Raw genomic sequence first — 21,339 nt, 5'->3', positions numbered from 1 at the left:
GTCAGGGAATACACTGCCGAATTTAGACGACTAGCCCACCAAAGTTCTGGGCTACCATGAAGAAGTAAAAAATGAACTTTTTCAAAATGGATTAAATGCTGACTTGCTAGATAGAGAATTAATGCAGGATGACCCACAAACCCTATTAGATTGGATCCAGTTGGCATGTGAGGTCGAAAATAGAACTCAAGTGGTAAAACTTGTTAGGATGAAGCAGCACGCTGGAGCAAGGAGACCGACCACTGCAGACAGTGGCCGTGCTGCGCTGGGTCCAAAAGCTCCTATCTCCATGACTGGGAGAGAAGCACGATGGAGACAAGGACTATGCCTCAACTGTGGGGGCATGGGACATTTTGCAGCACAATGCCCCATAAGGCTGATGCAGGGGGGGGAAAGCCAAAGTCTTTAAGGGAGATCGTTGTGCGAAACATGCATGGACTAAAGAGTGGGGCAGGGAGGCACCGTCCCCGTTAGAGACTGTGCTATTAACCACAGAAGAGGAAGGAGTCATTCCCCGAGTACTGAGATTTAAAACAAGTGTTTCATGAAAAAGAAGCTGATGAGCTACCCTCTTATAGGGGCATGAACTGTGCTATTGAACTTATTCTCGGGGAAAAGTTACCTAAGGGGAAATTGTACTCCATGAGCCCAGCCGAAGACAAGAACTGAGAGACTTCACTGACAAAAACCTGAAGCGGGGATTCATCTGCTCTGCTAGCTCCGCTCATGCGGCACCGGTATTATTTCGCCAAAAGATGGATGAGGGGTTAAGACTGTGTATGGATTACCGAGGAATAAATTCTGTATCTATGTCAAATGCATACCCCCTCCCTGTAATTAGAGACTTGCTCAGTGTGGTGGCGCAAGGTAAAACCTTTTCAAAACTGGACTTAAAAGATGCTTATTTCCAAGTGAGGATAAGGGAGGGGGATGATGGTGAACGGCCAACCGCATCATGAAGTAGAATCTATTCTGGATTCAAAACGCAAACAAGGGAAACTTTTATACCTTATACAGTGGAAACATTTTAATCAAAGTCACCAACAGTGGGTCACAGCGGAAGATGTTAAAGCTCCAAAATTAGTTAAGGAGTTTCACAAACGATATCCAGATAAGCCGAGGGGAAGTTGAAAATAAGGGGGGCAGAATGTCAGACAGGGGTTAACCTGACTGGCATAGAAGGCAGAAGTTACATAATTATAGTTTAATGTCTGACAGGAGTTAGCCTATCAGTTATAGAAAGTAGGGAAGTTACATAGTTACAGTTGAGTTTTCTAGCGTTGAAAGGCTGTCAAAGCCAAGAGTTCCGTTCCATAGGAAAAGGGAGGGGCAAGGAGTATATAGCTAGCATTGTTACAATTAAACAGTCATTCTCGGTAATTGCCTTACGTTCGTTGGTTGATCTGATCGGTGCGAATATTTCTGGGAAGATCCATGGAACATTCATGGACAATGGGGAACCTTATCAAAAGCTTTACTGAAATCCAGGTAAATTAGTCTGTAGTTGCAAAATAGTAGAGTCCAGTAGCACCTTTAAGACTAACCAACTTATTTGTAGCATAAGCTTTCGAGAACCACTGCTCTTCTGTTCATCAGATGCAATCTGACAAAGACAGCTGTGGTTCTTGAAAGCTTATGCTACAAAGAAGTTGGTTAGTCATAAAGGTCCTATTTGCAATGAAACAGACACCTACCAGAAACAAGTAAATATAATTTCTAAAGCAAAAATGAATCAATGCTGATTTTTTAAACAACTGCTCAATATATGCTTGATGTATAATCGATATAATTAAGGTCTCACAAAGTATTCTGAACATTACGTTAAACAGTGTGAAGAACTGATAACGCAACACGTTTTTTTTGTAGTGACAACTTAGAACATACCTGAACAACTTCTTCTTTAGAATTAAAGTTCGATACCAAAACATTTTTGCCATCAGACACTCTGGTAAGTGAAATGCAGAGTTTCCCTGACAGCAACTGATGAGTATTTTCTGGAAGATTTTTGTAGAGTCCATCTCTCATTATCTTCATCACATTGAAGGAAGGGTGAAGTGGACCAAGATTTCGCTTCCTTGCTTCTTTGGCAAGCCCCAGAACATCTGCACAAGCTTCCGCTGAAAGACAGATCATCCATTATGAACTAGGCCATTCGTTTAAAGGTTTTTTTCCATATTGATTTTTGAGCGTTTATTTTTTAAAAAACAAGCTTTAAAGAGTATCAAAACAAGTTTATGGAGAAAACCTATTCCTTTGTCTAATAAACAATGGTATATTTTAACATTTGGGTATGACTGATGAACCTCTCAAACTTTTAAAATAATATTTTAGAAAGAAAATAAAGCTTTTGATATATATGTTCAAGTTAAGGCCACAGGCATACAGAAGATGGAGTGGTTATGTTCTCTCGCCCCAAAAGATCCCTTGTTCAAACTAAGTTCAGTTCCAATCTAATCCAAAAATCCAAGGGTTTTTTTATGGGAAAAGAGGTGGTGGAACTCAGTGGGTTGCCAGCACAGGGGGCAACTCCTGGTGGGAGGTGGTGCACCGGTACCACCTGCAGGACTGCGCAATGATGTCACTTTGGGTCAGCTGGAACAAGGGTGTTTTTTTTTCCAAAGTTTAAAAAGAGGAGTGGTGCGGAGGGCAATCTAAACTCCCCTCTGTCTGGGGCCACCGGCCATGTGACCATTTTCAAGAGGTGCCGGAACTCCATTCCACCACGTTCCAGCTGAAAAAAAGCCCTGCAAAAATCTATTTTGCACCTGGAATCCAGGAACAAAACTAGCAAATGGACAGAAAATGGCAATGTCCCATGGACAGCATCATCTCCAGTACAGTTCTTAAAAATCCATCACGGAAGACTGATGCCATCTCATCTGGCCTCTAATTTGCCCTTTCTGAGATAGGTGACTGAGTAGCATCAGACGCATCTGACGAAGAGAACTGTGATTCTCGAAAGCTTATGCTACAGTAAAGTTGGTTAGTCTTAAAGGTGTTACTGGACTATTTTCGATTTTGCTACTACAGACTAACACGGCTAACTCCTCTGGATCTATGAGTAGCATCAGAGCTACTTCCTAGATTACTCATCTGCTGTAGATCTCTTGAAGTCTGGCTGCAGGCCAATCTATGGGACAGAGGCATAGGCAGGGTAGACCAAAATCAATGATTTTTTTAAAAAAATTAAAAATAGGATTTTTTTAAATAAAATGCTTTCGGGGAGAAAAAATATCTTAATATAGTTTTCAATTAAAATACGTTACAGCTCAAAATATTTGGTCCTGGAATAGATAAAAGGTAAAGGTAGTCCCCTGTGCAAGCACCGAGTCATTACTGACCCATGGGGGGGACGTCGCATCACAACGTTTTCTTGGCAGACTTTTTACGGGGTGGTTTGCCATTGCCTTCCCCATGGTCCTGGAATAGGGATTAATAATTTGTAAATCTATAGGATGAGACAATATAGTTATGAAATGTTCAAGAAAAGTTTTGAAAATGAGTTCCAGTAATTCATGGATTAGGGGCATAACTTCATGCTGTGCTAAAGACTTCATTAAAGATTATTTAAGGTTAATCTTTTCTATCTACCCCACAGGACTTAACGTTCTGTCTAGAAGAAACCATCACAAATGCTTAGCTCTGCATTTTTCATGTGAATTTATGTCTCCAGAGATAACAAACTTCTTTGTAGAACTTCATTATATAAAACCAATTACAACCATTTCTGCATTAACATGGGCATTTACTCTGTAATAATTCCCCCCCCCCACAGGTTAAAAGTATTTATTCCACATAGACTATCTTTAGCAGTTACTAAAGTAGCCAGATCTCTCTTCTTCCAAGGCATCATGGCTCCAACTGTCAGGTCTTGCCAAGTAATTCCCCCAAACACTTTACTGCATCACTCAGGTGTATACGAGTTAAAGTTACTTTATTATAGAAGAATATCAGTATCAAGATGGTCAGACAGGATCATTGGCTGAAGTGACTCAAGGTTGCAAAGCAAGGTTAATTATAGGACAAAGCTCCCCCACCCACCACCGGGGAAAGAAAGTCCATTAGGATTTTGGCACGCTGAGCCAAGGAGCCAGGGAAGAGGGGAGGAGGGAAAGGATGAGCTCTGCTCAGTCTCTTAGGAGGCTGGTGCAGTCTCTGCTGGAACTTCAAGGCCACGTTCTCAAGCCTGCCAGGAAATTGTAACCAAAACACCTTCAAGACAAGCAGCTAGCAACCATTCAGCAAAACAGCTTTCCCTCTACATGTTCTCAGAGGTACACTACACACACAGCAGCAAGAAATCCGTACACATGACAGATATGCTGGAGGTATATCTGACACCAACCCCTTTAACCCAAACACCATAACTCATAATTATCTCTTAATTTAGCTTATCTCTGGCCAATAAATGCTACCGGGCAGCAGCACAAGAGGTGTTGCCTTCATGCCCTGTTTGTACTGAAGGACAAAGGCAGTTTCTACACATACCTCACAAGAACAATATGGTTATATCAGAATTTTAATACTTAAGAAATACATTTCCAAAATAGCTATAATTAAACTCTTATAGTGCAATCCTATGCAGAGTTGCTCCAGTCTAAGCCCACTGATTTCAATGGGCTTTGACTGGAGTAATAGTGAATAGTGCATAGGATTGCACTATTAGACACCTAGCCGCAGATTTCTGTAACTATTCTAAAATAAGCACACTCAAAACTATTTTTTAAATATTGTCATACAGATTAGCCTGTTAACGTTACTGACTTTTGAAGGCACAGGCATTTATTATGTGGTTCATCCCTCTTCTTTGTGTGTGTGCGCGCATGTGTATGAGAGAGAGAGAGAGAGAGAGAGAGAGAAAGAGAGAGAGAGAGGTTAATGTCCTATTGTAACCTTCTCCACAGGAGAAGATAACTAATCATATCACATGTCGGCAGAGTCTCAGCTTATTTTCCTTGCCCAATCACACTGCTGAGAATGCACTACCATCAACAACAGCTACTTTATTACGGCTACTTTTCATCCCTGTAAGAACTTCTGTCCTTCCTCTCTGGGAATCACCTTTTCAAAAGGAATCTGACCTACTAATACAAACAAAAAAAAAGAAATGACACAATTCAAAGACCAGGGGGTATACCAAGTGAACTCAAGAGCTACTGAAAATATAATTAGCAATATTCTGTTTCTCTTATTATAGTAATCTTTACTTATCAATGACATATTTGATAATCATTTATATATGTTGTTAAAGCAAACCAAAGAAATACATTCAGGGAGCATATAACTTTACATATATACATTTTAAGGAGATTTATGAACTTTCTTTCAGATCTTTTTTTTTTTAAATGCAACAAAGGAAGCTGCAGATGTGACCTCAGCTCCCTGCATGTGCAAACATGTATGCTTAACCCTTTCCCAATGGGAATTTCTCCCCATCAATATCAACCCTTCAAAAGATTATCCCACAAGCAGAGGGGAAAAGATTCCGCATCCACCATCTTATCTCTTGCACAATTGCTTGGGGAGGGCAACTTTTTAATTGAAAAATGACCCAGGAGAAGACGGTTAAACACACACATCTGCCACTGTTCTGATCAGATCCACAACATTATAATAGTTATTTGCCTGAAGTCGAAAAAAACCAAAAATAAAACAAGATTTGCACTAAGGTTTTCTTCATTACTACAGAGAAGATCAAACTGAAGTTGTGTATTTACATACAGAGATAAAATTCAGATTTGGGGAATAGATCATTCAGAAAGCGCGACATCTCACAACTTCAAAAGTTAAATTTTGAAGATATAGGTTATAAACTGTGTTTGCTAATATCTGTATTTATACTTAGTGGCCACTACTGATACAATGATAAAGTGAAGGCAACATTGTGTAATGAATAAGTATTTGATTCTCTAACAGTACCATTCTGAACAGTTACATCCACTGAAGTCACCGGGCTCAGAAGGTGTAATTCTGCTTAGGACAGCACTGTAAGATACTTAGCTAATAGTTTCACGTACATTTCCGAGTGTTACAAATCTGGAAAGGATAACCAAAAAAACATGCTATCATGGCACATCAAGAACGACAAAATCATGATACTTGGTAGTCTTTCCAGATAATACATACAATCATATATTAAAGTATTTTTCAATAACATTTCTGACAAATTTTAATATATCGCATTAACTTAACTCAAGGGGTCATGAGCCCCGGCTTATCAGTTCTAAGAATTACACTATGGTTTCTTGTTAATTATTTTAGTAACCAGAACGATGACTGGCCCAACTTTAGAATTCTACACCCAGGGGACCTTCAAGGACTTGCAGGGGCATCCCATTTTCCCTGTATCCACATTCCTACTATTTCCTTCCTTGGCAGCCCCCACCACAGACTCTCGCCTTGTCCTACTTTCTTCTTTCCTTCCTGCTTACCAGCCACCCTTACCTGCTCCCAGTCCCATCTTCAGCTATCCCTATCTTCACCTCTCCTTAGGAACATTCTCACCAAGTTGTGTGGTGGCTGCCATCACCGGTTGCAGCCAAGCTAAGCAGGTAAGGCTTCAGTGATCGCTGAACACTCAGTCCCCAGTGAGTCCTCCTCCATCAGGGAACATGATGGAGGGGAGCGTGACCATTTCCAGGGCTGCTCTGTCCATGCTCACCCCAGGTCCCCCGACACAGCTGTGCTTTACAGAAACCAAGGCTTAGAAGGTTGGGAAATATAGTTGGTTAACAACCCCCAAATGGCCTGGAGAGCTCAATCTCAGTGGTGATTCTTTTCTTAAAGCTACAGGTATTCGTTCTATTATTTTTGAGTTTTAATCACCCCATTTTTTTAGACTTCATATTTTTTTTAATTATTTTATATAATAAAAAGACAAAACCTAAAAAACAATTACATATAATGTTTTATTGTTTTTAATCTTTATGTAAAAATCGTATGTTGTTACACCACCCTGAGCCTGTCTGACAGGGAGGGCGGTCTAGAAGTGTAATAAAATAAAAATAATAATAACAAACTAGTCAAACAAACAAAAACAACTAACCAACACACAAGAATAACAAAATATACAAACAAAAGAAAGAACATAGAAAGAAAAGTAAAACTGTACTGATATCATTTTCAAATTTTCACTTACTCTGTGTTGTAATTAAAAGCTCTTTTTTTCGAACGTGCCAGTTCCTTAGTCCATAAATCATCAAATCTGTCATTAATCAGTCTCGTCTTAACACCTTACCACCCACCACGGGGTCCTCCTTGGAGGGCGAGGAACTGGAAGAACTGGCACCGGGGCCAGTCACGGCACTGGAAGAACCCTTGGAAAAGCAGCAAGGGATGCAGCCAGGGACCTCTGGGAATGCCGTTGGAGAGGAGGGCTCGGACAGAGCAGAGGAGAGACTGGCTCCCGAGAAACCTGAGCCATCCACAAAATGGAGGAATAGGGCAAGGGTGGCTGTGTGGGAAAGACGCAGGAGTGCACGCTTACAGGCTCAGCATCAGACAGAGCTGATCTCAGAGAGCAAGGCGCCACAATCAGGCAAAGCGGAAACACCTGCCCCTCGCTCTCTTACCTCAACCTGAGCATAAAAGGAAGACACTGCCCAGAACTCAATGTAGAAGCAACTTTGTTTGCCACTCCCTGTGACCAGAAGCAGTGCACCTGGAAGCTCGAGATCCTGCCTTGCACCTTGCCCTGCCCTGGATTGAACTCTCGTACTCTGACCTCGGAATAGCCTTTGACTCTCGCTTGCCTGCTTCTCTGACTGACTTCTCGACTCCTGACTTCAGCTTGGCTTTGGACTCTCGCTTGCTCGCCCCTCTCTTGACACTAGACCTTGGCTTGGCTTTCGGACTACTGCTCACCTGCCCCTCTGTGAGACCACCTGACCTACTAGTGAGCCACCTCAGCATGATTTTGTTGTGCCCAGAGCACAACAAAATCATTATCGGCTATTTCATGTTAAAAGTCTCTTAGGTGTTTCTATTCATCAACAAATGAACTTATTTTATTTTTTCTAATCAGTGAAGTAAGTTTTGCCATCATTGCAAATTCCAGCACCTTTATCAGCCATTCCTCCATTGTAGGCAGTGTTGAACTCTTCCTATTTTGTTGTTGCATATAATAGTCTTGCTGCTGTAATCATGTATAAAACAGAGTTCTAAAACTTCTTTTCAACTGAATATTCATAATTCCCAATAAAAATGTAACTGATTTCATTTGCATTTTAATTATTAAAATGTTCTGAATTGATAATGATATTTCTGTCCAAAATGTTTTTTTCTTTCTTACATGTCCACCACATATGAAAAAATGATCCTTCGTGTTGAGCATATTTCCAGCATAAGTTTGACACACTCTTATACATTCTAGCCAATATCTCAGGAGTCATATACCAACGATACATCATCTTATAAAAATTCTCCTTAAGACTGGATCTTAATGTAAATTTTAGCCACATATTTTCCCACTGTTCCATTAATATATCACATCTAAAGTTTTTAGCCCATTTAATCATACATTCTTCCACTTGCTCTGTCTCAAATTTCAACACGCGTTTATACATTTTAGCAATAACATGTTCATCATTTGTATATAGTTCTGTCTCAGATTCATTCTTAAAATGGTCAAAATCATATTGCCTCTTGTCAACTTTAAACCTTTCCACAATTTGCATATAAGTAAACCATTGGCAAGTGTGTCCCTCTGTTAATAAATAGAGGTGTGAACGCTGAAAATATTCGGATTTCCTGCTTCGGGTAAAAACATTCAGAAATACCCAAAATTGGGTAAAAATTTGGATATTTTAATCACTTCGGAATGCTCTGTAAAGATTCGGAGCATTCCAAAGTGATTCAGGGGGCTGAGTTTTCTCCCAGCAACCCCCCCACCCCCACTTCCCAACCCCCCACTTAGCCCCTCCCCGATCAGCTGGCAGGCGATGGGGGATTCCCCCCTGCCGCATGCCAGCTGATAGTTTAAAGGGCCCTGTCCTGCCACTTGTAAGCAGCAGGGCCCTTAAAAAAACCCACAACACCCAGCCCCCCGCCACTTACCTTTGCTCTGCTGAGGTGCACGCTTATGCCTGCATCCCCGCTGTCTCCTGACTCCAGCGGGCGAACGGAGTGCCGGGCGGGGAGGTGCAAGCTTATGCCTGCATCCCCGTGGCCTCCTTCGCCCGCCAGTGTCAGGGCCAAGGAGTTCCTCAGCCCCGACTCCAGCGGGCGAATGGAGCACCCGGCAGGGAGGTGCAAGCTTATGCCTGCATCCCCGTGGCCTCCTTCGCCCGCCTGTGTTGGGGCCGAGGAGTTCCTCAGCCCCGACTCTGACAGGCGAAAAGAGCGCCCGGCGGGGAGGTGCAGGCTTATCCCTTCATCCCTGCAGCCTCCTTCACCCGCCAGTGTCGGGGCTGAGGAACTTCATTACAACCCTGCAAGGCAAGCTCCATGACAGAGAGGTGAACCTGGGTCTCCAAGATCCTAATCTGACACTCTAACCACTACACTAGCTCTCTCTCAGCTTTTCCCCCTTCCCTCACCTGACAGCCTCACTCTAGGAAAAGTGTGGCCCAGTAGCAAAAGTATCGTGGCAAACAAGTCACTTAGCTAAGTTGTGTGGCAGCCACTGCCAGTCACTGCCAAGTTGCACAAGTTGTGCAGAGGCTGCTACTGGGCCCAGGCAAGTTGTGTGGCATCAAGTAATCTGGTTGCCACCACTGCATCAGGGTAAGCTGCACAAACTTCACAACAGCCAGTTTCCCAGAGGTTACAGCAGGGTCAGGCCCGATATGGCCTCCCTACAGGACAGGAGAGAGGGGAGCAGATGTAGACAGGGAGGCCAAAACAGCACTGGAAATGCCCCCCCCCCTTTTACGGTCAGAAAGCAAGATTTGAAAGCTGGCAATACTGTTGTGGTTGTCTAGCAACCCCCCACAACGGCTAGAACAATCTCAGAGACCATTTCATTTCTTAAAGGTACAGGCATCTCATTTAGTCCTCCCCAACTAGTTCCTATTTTCCTGTAGAGATGGTAAGGAGCTGAAATATGAAACGTTACTATTAATCACAGCACTTTGTAAAAGATGCGGGCAAAAGGATTTTCTGAAGATCATCATGCATTACCCTCAGAATATAATGAGTGGATTTCTGATTTCCTGTTTCCACAGCAATAAACATCATCTTCTCACACATACTAAGAATTGGCCAATCCACCATTTCCTAACGTCATATTTTCAGCAGAATTGCCACTTCCCATTTTAGTGTTGTGGATATAGCTAGAACTACAGGAGAAGAGTTGCTGAAAGTTATTCAAAATACCTTTGCACACAGAAACAGGGCTAGCCCAGCTCCATAACTAGACAGGTCACAAATGAAGTCTAGAGGCCTAGAATAGAACAACCTTGGTGAGGGGCTTAAAACAATAGAGTTACACAGTTGTACTGCCACATGTACATTAGAAGAGTCATCTAACACACATATCAATATATCATATCAATACAGCTGGGGCTGAGAGGAGTGGTTTATCCAAGGCCACCTGCAGAGCTCATGGCAGTAGCGGGATTCAAACCAGCAGAATGCTTGTTCACAACCCAACGACTTAACCACTGTTCTACAGCAGCCCATTAAGCCTGTAATACACAGGATACTTTCTGCAGGCAGTTGGCAGCCCTAGATATAACGATATTTAAGTGCCATTTTTAAAAAAGCCTTCTACTGACAGGGGGAGGATATGGCCAAAAAAGGGGCAGGAAAATGCCATATGGGCAAGACTGAGAAAATCCAAACTTTCACATGCAAACAGAAGACATTCAGACTTTGTTGCAACCTTTCCCAAAATTTTGCAGGAAAGCAGGTTTGGAGAAAAACCAGAGAAAACCTGGGAGGTACACAAGCACCTGCAGGTGAGGGCTCATGACTATGTTCATCGGTCTCCATCAAGACTTCCTTTCATCTGATTAAAGCTCTTTAGATTTCCTTTCATCTGATTAAAGCTCTTCACAATATCTTGAGCAGTCACAAACCCTCATCAGATAATTATCATAACCTAGATTTAATATCAAAAATATAAAAAATTAGTAACAGCAAGGATGTGGTTGTGGAGAGTGCCCTCAAGTCATAGTTGACTTATGGCGACCACAACGGGGTTTTCATGGCAAAAGACAAACAGAGGTGGCTTGCCATTGCCTGCCTCTGCTACCCTGGTCTTCGATGGAGATCTCCCATTCAATTACCAACCAAGTCCGACCCTGCTGAGCTTCTGAGATCGGACGAGATCAGGCTCACATGGGCTATCTAGGCCAGGGCAACAGCAAGGGTAATATTAGGAAACCCATCAGATAAAAGGAGTGGAATTATCTTATAGAAATATTTGTCCAATCAGTGTGTTAAAAATAGATGTCTAAGAGTCACAAAGGACATTCCAATAAAATATGCACCAACATACCAATTTTCCCTAAAGAACTATCACACAAATGGTCTGAAAAAGGAAATTTCATTAACCTGCCACTCATAATGGGGTGAACTGCACGTTTAACTGAGACACTTAAGAAAGCTCTAAAATAATTTGGGACAGTCAAGTAGAAGGCATAGGAAGGCAGTAATCTAGGGGGAGGAATTCCAAAAAATAAAGTGGTAATCCTAAAGGGATGAAAATACGTACTTAAATAGTCCATCTTCTGGATCCATTTCCTAATAAAAGAATTTACAGGTGTAGAACCAAGTCTCTTAATAATATTAGGTCTTAAACCAAAGAAGGAATTTTAAGTAAAGAACTGTAAACCAGGAAGATTTAAAAGAAGCTACTTTGATCAAAGCTAAATAGCCAGAATCACTAAAGAACACTTCAGAATAAAAATGAAAGGCCATTAGCTAAGCTAATGCAATTCAGCTCATAAGGACACTCCAGCTACACATTTAGGAACATTTTATATTACTGTTTTATGTGCTTTCTTTCTTAAAACTTCAATGACAGGCAGAAATTCAAGTGATACTGCAGGGCTCTTGTACCTCTAACACAATGGATGACAAAAACACAGAGAGAGCCAGCATGATGCTTGTGGTTGAAGATCTTAAGAACTTCCACTAGGTGAGCATGCTGAAATGCACGCTGTAGCTGCAATGGTTCCATTTATCTTACATAATAATAGCCTAGGGGCCCTGATCTGAGGCTACTTAAATCTGGAGACAAGACGGGATCTTCCTACATAGCTGAAAAATGCCCCAAGTTTGCAAAATATATATATATATATATATATCCAAAATCTTTAAAAAAGATACATGGGTGAGGTTTTTTTAAAAAAACCCAAATGATAAAAGGCGCACCTGTCGCTTTAACCCAGTGGCTGTTACTACACAACCATAACCAGTTAACTAGTATTCCAGGATTGTTTTTATCAGTAAAAGACGGGGGGGGGGGGGGGGCGGAGTCTAGGGCTATTTTAGCCTTTGAGGGAGGACTTATTGGGGCCAGGCCCAGAAGCGCTCAGCAGATGACTTGGTACCATACAACTTGCATTACACACTCAGGTGTGGCTGCCAGCTACTGTTCAACAGCATCCCCCCCCCCCCCGCTTCAAACTAGTTTAGTGTAGTGGTTAGAGTTTCAGACTAGGATCTGGGAGACACCACTTTGCTGTGGAAGCTGCCTAGGTGACTTTGATCCAGTCTCACACCCTTAGTCTAACCTACTTCACCGGGTTGTTGTGAGGATAACATGCAGGCAAGGAGAATGCTGAAGGAAGTTTTGGGTCCACATTCAGAGAAGTGCAGTATATAAATGAAATAAAGTAATAAAGAAATATAGATGAAGATGGGGGGCAGATAAAAGGAAAGTTGCTTAGAGGGTTTGAAGGAGAGAAGGACATAGGGGAAGAAGCTGCCAGAGGGAAAGAGAAAGGAATGGGGGGGGAGGACAGAGGAGGGACAGTGCAAATAGTGTGGGGAAGGGAATACAAGGACAAGTGAAATATCCGCCCCCCCCCGGTCTCGCCACTATAGTGCAACTAAGCCCAGCCCAGCCCGCCCCACGCACTGGGCCATAGGAGAGAGAATGCTGTGCGGAAGGGGGCAAGAAGACAAGGGGGCAGGCAAAGGAAGGTGGGAAGGAGAGAAGGAAGCAGGAAAGGGGGGAGAGGCTATGGGAAGCAGGGAAAGGAAGACGGGGAAATGAGAGGGGGGGCCAGCCCTGGTGGGTCCTCCCCTCGTAAATACCAGTTGGTGTCACTTAGCAGGAATTTTGCTCCTTGTTGCTGACTTGGCCAAAAAACCCGGCGCGCAACTTCTGTCCTTGGAGGCGAAGCAACTCAGCGCTCGACTAAGGCTCTTTCCCCACACGGGCAACTGAACCTGCACCAGACCTGGTCGAGGGGAAGCATTTCGCCAGTGACCCCTTCCGAGGGGGGAGGGCGCCAGGTAAGCAACCAAGCGGTTGTACTAGCGGCATCCATCAATTATACGTCGTGTTCACGTGAAACAGCACTCAGACGTAATAACCGTTGCGGGGAGAGAAGGAACCGGGATTTCCCAGTTTATTTCCCCTCACAGCTGGCGCGAGAGGCGACAGGGCGCCTCTTCCCCGAAGGGGCGACACGCGGAGGGGCTGTCACTTGAGAACCCGAGCGCCGTAACGGGCAGAACCGATCTCCCCCCCCCCCCCCGCGCGGCCGCAGAGACGCACCCAGAGAGCCGCCGCCGACCAGCACGGCGCCGGTGAGCGCCCCGGCCGAGGCCCCGTAGATCCGGCGGGCGTCGCGGATGAGGCGCGGGGCGCGCTCCTGCAGGCAGGCGGCGGCGCCGATGTGGTAGACGCCCAAGAAGCCGCACCCGGCGAACGACACGCTCCGGCCCCCGCGGCGGCGCTCCGGCATCCCGCTCGCCCTCAGGCCGGCCGGCCGGCAGCGCGTTTCATAATCGGCAGCTCCGCGGAGACCGCCGCGGCCGGCCCGCTCGCCCCGCCCCCGAACGTGGGGCCAGAGGCTCCCGCCAATGGGGCGGCGCCATTCAAATCAGCCGAGGCGGGGAGGGGCGCGGTGCGTCAGGGCTGACGCGCCGCGGGGGAGGGGGAGGCACGCGCTGGGGCGGGGTTGGCGGCGGCTGCGCGCGTGCGCGGGCCGGCCGGCTTCTCTGCGTGGCTGGCGGCGGAGGAGGCGGGTCTTAATTTAGACCCTCCTCCTCAGCCTGAGTCTCCCCGACTCGCCAGAAAGTATCTTCAGTGAATGCTGCGCGACTTACCTCAGAGTGAGATCGGCGCAGCGGTTAAGAGCGGCAGGACTCTAATCTGGAGAGCCGGGTGTGAGCCCCCCCCACCCCACTCTTCCGCTTGAAGCCCCCTGGGTGACCTTGGGGCAGTCACAGCTTCTAGGGGCTCTCTCAGCCCCACCCTCCCCACAGAGTGAGTGGTGGTGTGGGGAATGATAATAGCATACCTTGTAAACCGCCCTGATTGTATGTTAAGGCGCCCTGAAGGGTGGTGTATAAATCGAATGTTGTTCCGAGTATCACTTCACATACTTCAGTTTCCTCACTTGGATAAACTCTTTCCGCTTTTTCGTTACGTGGTAACATGTTGAAAACTATACCTATTTTATTTTATTGAATTTCCACTCTCCTCACAAGCAGGCTCAGAGTGGATCACACAAAGTAGTAAATGTACTAAAAACGTAGTATTTATTATATTTATTTAGTAAAGAGTCCAGTAGCACCTTTAAGACTAACCTTTAAAACTAAGCAACTTTATTGTTAGTCTTAAAGGTGCTTCTGGACTCTTTACTATTTTGCAACTACAGACTTAACATGGTCAAAAAGAGTCCAGTAGCACCTTTAAGACTAACCAATTTTATTTTATTGTAGCATAAGCTTTCGAGAATCAAGTTCTCTTCATCAGATGCCTGATCCGAACTGGTCAAATACAAATACAAATACAAATACAAAGACTTAACATGGGTAACTCTGTGGATTATTTATTTATGTCTTCCCACTGAGACTCAAGACGGATTACATGGTGTGAGATTAGTACAGTCAAGATCAAAGACATTTCCATAAACAATGCCATAGGGTAAATAGATACAAGTTGACAAAGGCATAGCATTAGTTGGAATCCAATACAGCATAGTGGTGAGCTTTCATAGTGGTTTCTAACTCATTAGCGGATCATCTGAGATCCCCTCATAGTAGCATTAATAGTATAAATTAAAAATCAATCGTTCACTAAAACCTATGGAAAACAGTTGCAACCATATTGCACATCCACCCAGCCTGTTTTCATCTGGTATACCTTCTAAACTGAAAAGTCCCAGACAGTGCAATCCTAAGAAAAGTTACTCCAGTCTAAGTCCATTGAAATTAATGGGCTTAGACTGGAGTAACTCTGCTTAATATTGCACTAAGACTCTTCAGACTTTCCTCACAAGAAAGGTGTTACAACGATATAAAGTTGGTTGTCCTTTTCTGTAATTTTTTCAGCTCTGCAATGTCCTTTTGGAGATACGGTGACCAGAACTGCGCACAGTAATCCAAATAAGGCTGCACCATAGATCTATACAGGGGCATTATAATATGGGCCGTTTTATTTTCATTCTCCTTCAGTAGGGGGGCGGGGGTGGAAGTCATCTGGGCAATGCCTCTTATTCTTTCTAAGGCAAGACTTATTCTAATTAAGCTGATCCTTAAGAGGACCAGCAGGGGGTACCCTCCCTGCTCTGCTCCATGCGAGACTTGCTTATCCAGCTCCTCCTTGGAGGCCAAAAAAGTGGGAAAAGTTTATTTCTATGTTAACTAGGCTGAAGGCAGTTAAGAAATTAATCAACCACCTCAGCTGTCTTAAAGCTTCCCCCTGCTATGACCAAGAGGAAGAAGGCCAAGACTCCTTCAAAGGCAGGTTCTTTGTAGCACACTGCTTCAGCACTGCACCAGGCCGAGCCATCATCACCCCAGGCGGCAGCTCCACACAGCTGCAGGAAGCCAGCCAGGTGCCTGGGCTGGGCAGTGGCGCTGCCAGGGGGAGGGGCCAGGTGTCTGGTATTTGGAGAACATTTCCCTTGGACAGTCCCCCAAAATACCATAAATCGGACACCTGGCAACCCTAGCTGTAGCCGCTTCCTCAGGGCTGCCCCACAATGTAAAGGGAAGGCTGCCGTTTGCTCAGTACTCTGGCTTCCTGCCTTTTCTGAGGGCCTTTCATTGGCCACAGCAGGGCTTCAGAGGTCTCCCTCAAATACCATTTCTACCATGCTCCTCATTTCACAAGTAACTCCAGGCCCCCAAGGATTTCTGCCTTGGCAGTTTCCCACTCAGCAGTGGGAATAATCCACAAGGGAAAAGCAGTAGAGCAGGCACCATAAAACGTATTGGCCGGATTCAGGGTTTTATTTCAGTGGGAGCGTGGTGGAACAGAGTTCTGGAACCTCTTGAAAATGGTCACATGGCTGGTGGCCCCGCCCCCTGATCTCCAGACAGAGGGGAGTTGAGATTGTCCTCTGCGCTGCTGGAAGGGCGCAGAGGGCAATCTAAACTCCCCTCTGTCTGGAGATCGGGGGGGGGCACCAGCCATGTGATCATTTTCTCCGAGGGCCACCCACTGAGTTCCACCACCTCTTTTCCCAGAAAAAAAGCCCTGGCTGGATTTCTCCTCAGAGGTTCTCCCCTATGATAAAAAGAGGACTTGGCAGGCACACAGAGGGTGCTGTGTTCTCTGCCCAATCGCTGACTGATTGCAGATTCCATTCCAGACCCCCAGAGTGGTGTCCAAGGGAAGAGGCCATTTACAGAGGGGTTTTCAATCGCCCTCCCCTTTGCAGAGAAAGCAACATGATGACTAACAAGTAGGAGGTGCTGCCTCCACCTACTGGCTATGATGAAGAGCGGCACTCTGCAACGGAAACGGAATCTGTAATTTCTGAGAAGGAGGAAGGGTAGTGGTCAGGGAATGACATCATGTAGCCATCCCCGAGACTTCTACTGAATTGTTCCAGACTGGCCACTTCCTCAGAATTTTGCCCAAAATCATTCAAGTGCTCAACAACAGTCAGGATCCCATAGATCAAGTTTGGTTCACTGCCAATCTGGATAAGCAAGGCTTTAAGAAATCTATAGCAGTTTCCCTTGCCTGCCCCTTCCCTGAGCATTTTGAGGAGGCCATGAGGTATGAATGAGCCATACCTGGGGGGCTTACAATAGCCGAATAATTCTACTCCCTGCCTGACTCTGTTATGGAAGACCTAAAAGCCCCCTTGGACAGTATCTCAGAGGCTGTTCTGCACATTGAGGTCATCTTCTCTAAAGATGCAGACAGAGCCTTAAAATGCCCCACAAACAGACAAAATGAAGTAGCATTGAAGAAGTCCCGTGAAACCTCCCTGGCTATGTGGTCCTCTCTAATTTGTACAAAGCCATTGTTAATATGATCCAGAGGAGTTAGCCATGTTAGTCTGTAGTTGCAAAATAGTAAAAAGTTGGTTAGTCTTAAAGGTGCTACTGGACTTTTTTACTATTGTTAATATGGGCAGATGACCTTTTGCAAAACCTGAATCCAGATCTCCTCACCAACCAAGGGTGTTACTACAAATCAAAAGGGCTGTAGAATTTGTGGCAGATGCCTCACAGGATGCTTTCCACTTCAGTGTCCAAGCTCAAACAGACAATACTGTCACTCACCACAATCTGTGAATTAAACATCCTTTCCAAGTCCAGTCTTTCCATGGAAAAATTATTTTACTAGAAGCTTTTTGAGGATCCAGCTCTGAAAAAGGTTTTAGTTGAGAGCAAGAAGAAAAGGAAGGCTATACCATCCCGTTCCTCTTCCTCAGTTAGCAACACGGACTCCGAACAGAGCACATTGACTGAACTCTTGGCTGCTGACCTTGGCTTGACTACTGACTACGCTCCGGCCTGTGGATTAACGGACTGTCCCAACTGTGCAGGACTCTGGACTGCCTGATGCTTTGGAAGCACCTCCAGCCCACCTAGCCCCTGCGCACGACACCCTGGTCCTGACTACCAATGCCAGTCTTCTGGGTTGGAGAGCTCATTGCTGGGTCAGCTGGCCCAGAGGAAGTAGGCATTAACAGATTGGAACTGCAGTATCAATTACCTGGAGCTGTATGTGATCAGGTCAACTCTGCTAGCTTCAAACATCTAATAGTTGGAAGGCACCTCCTAGTCCTCTCTCTTGGATACACACCTTAACGTGGTGAAGGGGTCTGAGTGTGTCAGTGAAGGTGAGAGCAACACCGTCAGGAGCACAGGCTTGGTCAAGAGTCTAAACTTCTGGAAGAATCACTCAAGGCAGAATGGTCAAAGTTGAGACACCAGATGAAGATGCCTCCACCCCCTTCAGGAATCAACAGTCACATCAGCAGAAGTGAACTGAATGTTCCAATGGTGATGGGAGCAGAAGAATCCTTGAAGGTTAGCTACTGGGCAGCAGCAGTAGTGGAAGGTGGCCTGTTGCCTGCCGCGGCCCTGCTCTGCTCCCGCCCCCGCCCTGTCCCGCGGCACCAGGCGGGGCTGGGCCTCGTGAGCGTGGGCCTCGCGGCGCCACCACCTCGCCTCTGCTGCCGCCGCGGCGGTGTTGGGGCCGCCCGCCCCGGGGCAGCCCACCCCGGCGTCCTCCCGCCCGGCTGGTTTGTCCCCCCGTGGTTGCTCCCTCCCTCCTGGGTCATCGCCGCCGCAGCCTCTGCGGCGGCGCAGTAACGGCCTCCTTCCTGGCCGCTGGTCCGGCCGTCGTCGCCGCGCCCACCCGCTGCCGTGCCCACCGTGGCCGGGTAAGTTTCGGGGCCTGCGGGGCCGGGGGGTGTGGCGGCGAGAAGGGAGGGGAGGCCCGTCCCCAGACAACAGATATGTGAGAAGCAAACGTACGGTAAAAGAGGCAATTGGACCGCTGTTGAGAGTGGAAGGAGAAACTCTGATGGAAGACAGAGAGAAAACAGACAGGGTTAATTACTTTTTTGCCTCTGTTTCCCCCTGAAGAACTCGAGGCCATCTAGAGATGGTAGTAGATATGACAGGACACCTGGGGGGCTAGTTAATATTGACAGAGAGGTTGTGGAGAGACACCTGGCTGCACTGGATGAATACAAATCCCCTGGGCCGGATGCTGTGCACCCAAGAGTGCTCAAAGAACTTCCTAGAGAACTTGCAGAGCCTCTGTCCATCATCTTCAAGGCCTTCTGGAGGACTCAGGATGTACCACAAGATTGGAGAAGAGCGAATGTTATCCCAATCTTTAAGAAAGGGAAAAAGGATGACCCAGGAATCTATAGACCAGTCAGTCTGACTTCTGTTGCTGGGAAGATATTAGAGCAGATTTTAAAGGGATCAGTCTGTACGCATCTGAAGGACCTTCTTTGATTGAGTGACAAGCTTAATGGATTGTGGGAACTCTGTCAACGTGATTTACCTGGATTTCAGTAAAGCTTTTGATAAGATTCCCCATGACATTCTAATGGGAAAATTGGAAGACTGTGGACTGGACTATAGGACAGTTCGATGGATAGGGAACTGGTTAGAGAACAGCACCCAAAAAGTGGTGGTCAATGGCGTTTCATCAGATTGGAGGGAGGTGTCCAGTGGGGTGCTGCAGGGCTCGGTTTTGGGCCCGGTACTTTTCAGTATTTTTATAAGTGATCTGGATGAAGGGGTAAATGGGCCACTCATTAAATTTGCTGATAATACCAAATTGGGAGGAGTGGCAAACACCCCAGAAGACAGAGTTAATCTCACTAATAACTAAAACAAATCCTCCGCTCTGCTGGAAAGAGTGTGGAAATATAGGAACGTTTAAACATTGCTGGTGGGAATGCCCCCGAATAAAACCTTTTTGGAATGATATATTATGTTATATAAAAGAAATAACGGGCTACAAAATCCCCCTTGATCCAAAGATCATATTCTTGAATGTATGGGATACTTTCGAAATTCCACAAATAAGAAAAGATCTAATTAGCAACCTTTTGGTTGTAGCTAAGAACTTGCTAGCTTTACACTGGAAATCAAAGACGGTTCCCACAGCAGAAAAATGGTTAGAAAAAATATGGGACCACTATATACAAGAAAAAATACATGACGAATTATACCAGAGTGAACACTATTTGAAAGAAACTGATTTTATTGCAAAATGGTTACCATTCATTGAATTCATTTCCAATACAAATCACTCTCCACCTAAGCATTTACTTTTTGTTACTCAGATTTGAAGCAACGACTATCAAATAATTGAAAAAAAAATGCTAGTTGTCTTTGTTTTAACTATATTGGCATGACGTTTATTGTATATAGTTCACTAAGACTTTGTTGTTGTTCTATTTTACTTCTGTACATTGTTTTTGTTTGTTTGTTTGTTTGGTTTAAAAAAATAAAAGAAAAAAAAGGGAAAAAAAAGAAGACAGAGTTAAAATTCAATAAGACATGAATACTCTGGAGAAGTGATGGTTGTGAACAGGATGCAATTTAACATAGGTAAGTGCACAGTATGACATCTGGGCCACAAAAACGTGAAGCACAAATAGAGGATGGGGGATACACTTCTGAGGAGTAGTGTATGTGAAAGAGATCTTGAAGTAAGAGTGAACTGTAAACTAAATATGAGCAGTCAGTGTGATGCAGTGACAAAAAAGGCAAACTCAGTCTTGGGTTGTATCAAAAGGGCCATTGCATTGAAATCGCAGGAGGTCATAGTCCCTCTCTATACTGTCTTGGTCAGGCCACACCTGGAGTACTGTGGGCAGTTCTGGAGGCCTCCCTTCAAAAAGGATGTGGACAAAATTGAGAGGGTGCAGAAGAGAGCGACGAGATTATGATCGGGTCTGGAGACTGAGCCCTACAAGGAAAGGCTGAGGGTCTTGGGAATGTTTAGTTTGGAGAAGAGGAGATTGAGGTGGGACACGATTGCTCTCTTTAAATATTGGAAAGGCTGTCATTTGGAGGAGGGTAAGGAGCTGTTCCAGTTGGCAGCAGAGGATAGGACTCAAAGCAACAGGCTTAAATTACAAGCAGAAAGGTACCGGCTGGATATTAGAAAAAACTTTTTCACGGTCAGAGTAGTTCAAAGGTGGAATCAGCTGCCTAGGGAGGTGGTGAGCTCCCCTTCACTGGCAGTTTTCAAGAAGAGGCTGGACGAATATTTGTCAGGGATGCTTTAAGCTCATTCTGCATTGGGCAGAGGGTTGGACTAGAAGGTCTGTATGGACCCTTCCAACTCTGTGATTCTGTGATGCTGAAAAGCGATGAAGTGAATTTCAAGATGTAACATTTATTGAAGAGATTTTAAAAGGAAAAGATTGTAGAGCAATAAATAAAGTAAAAAATACATACAACTGGGGTTTTTTTTTCTACTGAAGGACCTCTTTG

General features: G+C 45.0%; 1 protein-coding gene across 1 annotated transcript in view; it reads right to left on the bottom strand.

The window, feature by feature from the left end:
• Positions 1 to 13,891, bottom strand: part of LOC129344269 (1-acylglycerol-3-phosphate O-acyltransferase Pnpla3-like) — a 58,826-nt gene extending 44,935 nt beyond the window's left edge. Inside the window, exons 1-2 of the mRNA XM_055000835.1 lie at positions 13,673 to 13,891; positions 1,885 to 2,117 (exon numbers count right to left, since the gene is read on the bottom strand). Coding sequence (XP_054856810.1) covers positions 1,885 to 2,117; positions 13,673 to 13,862 — 423 coding nt within the window. The 5' untranslated portion in view covers positions 13,863 to 13,891. The remainder of the gene's footprint in view (positions 1 to 1,884; positions 2,118 to 13,672) is intronic.
• Between the last annotated feature and the right edge of the window lie 7,448 nt (positions 13,892 to 21,339).

This window comes from Eublepharis macularius, chromosome 16 (assembly GCF_028583425.1).
Source record: "Eublepharis macularius isolate TG4126 chromosome 16, MPM_Emac_v1.0, whole genome shotgun sequence".
Lineage (NCBI taxonomy): Eukaryota > Metazoa > Chordata > Lepidosauria > Squamata > Eublepharidae > Eublepharis > Eublepharis macularius.
This window is presented reverse-complemented; position numbering and strand designations above follow the sequence as displayed.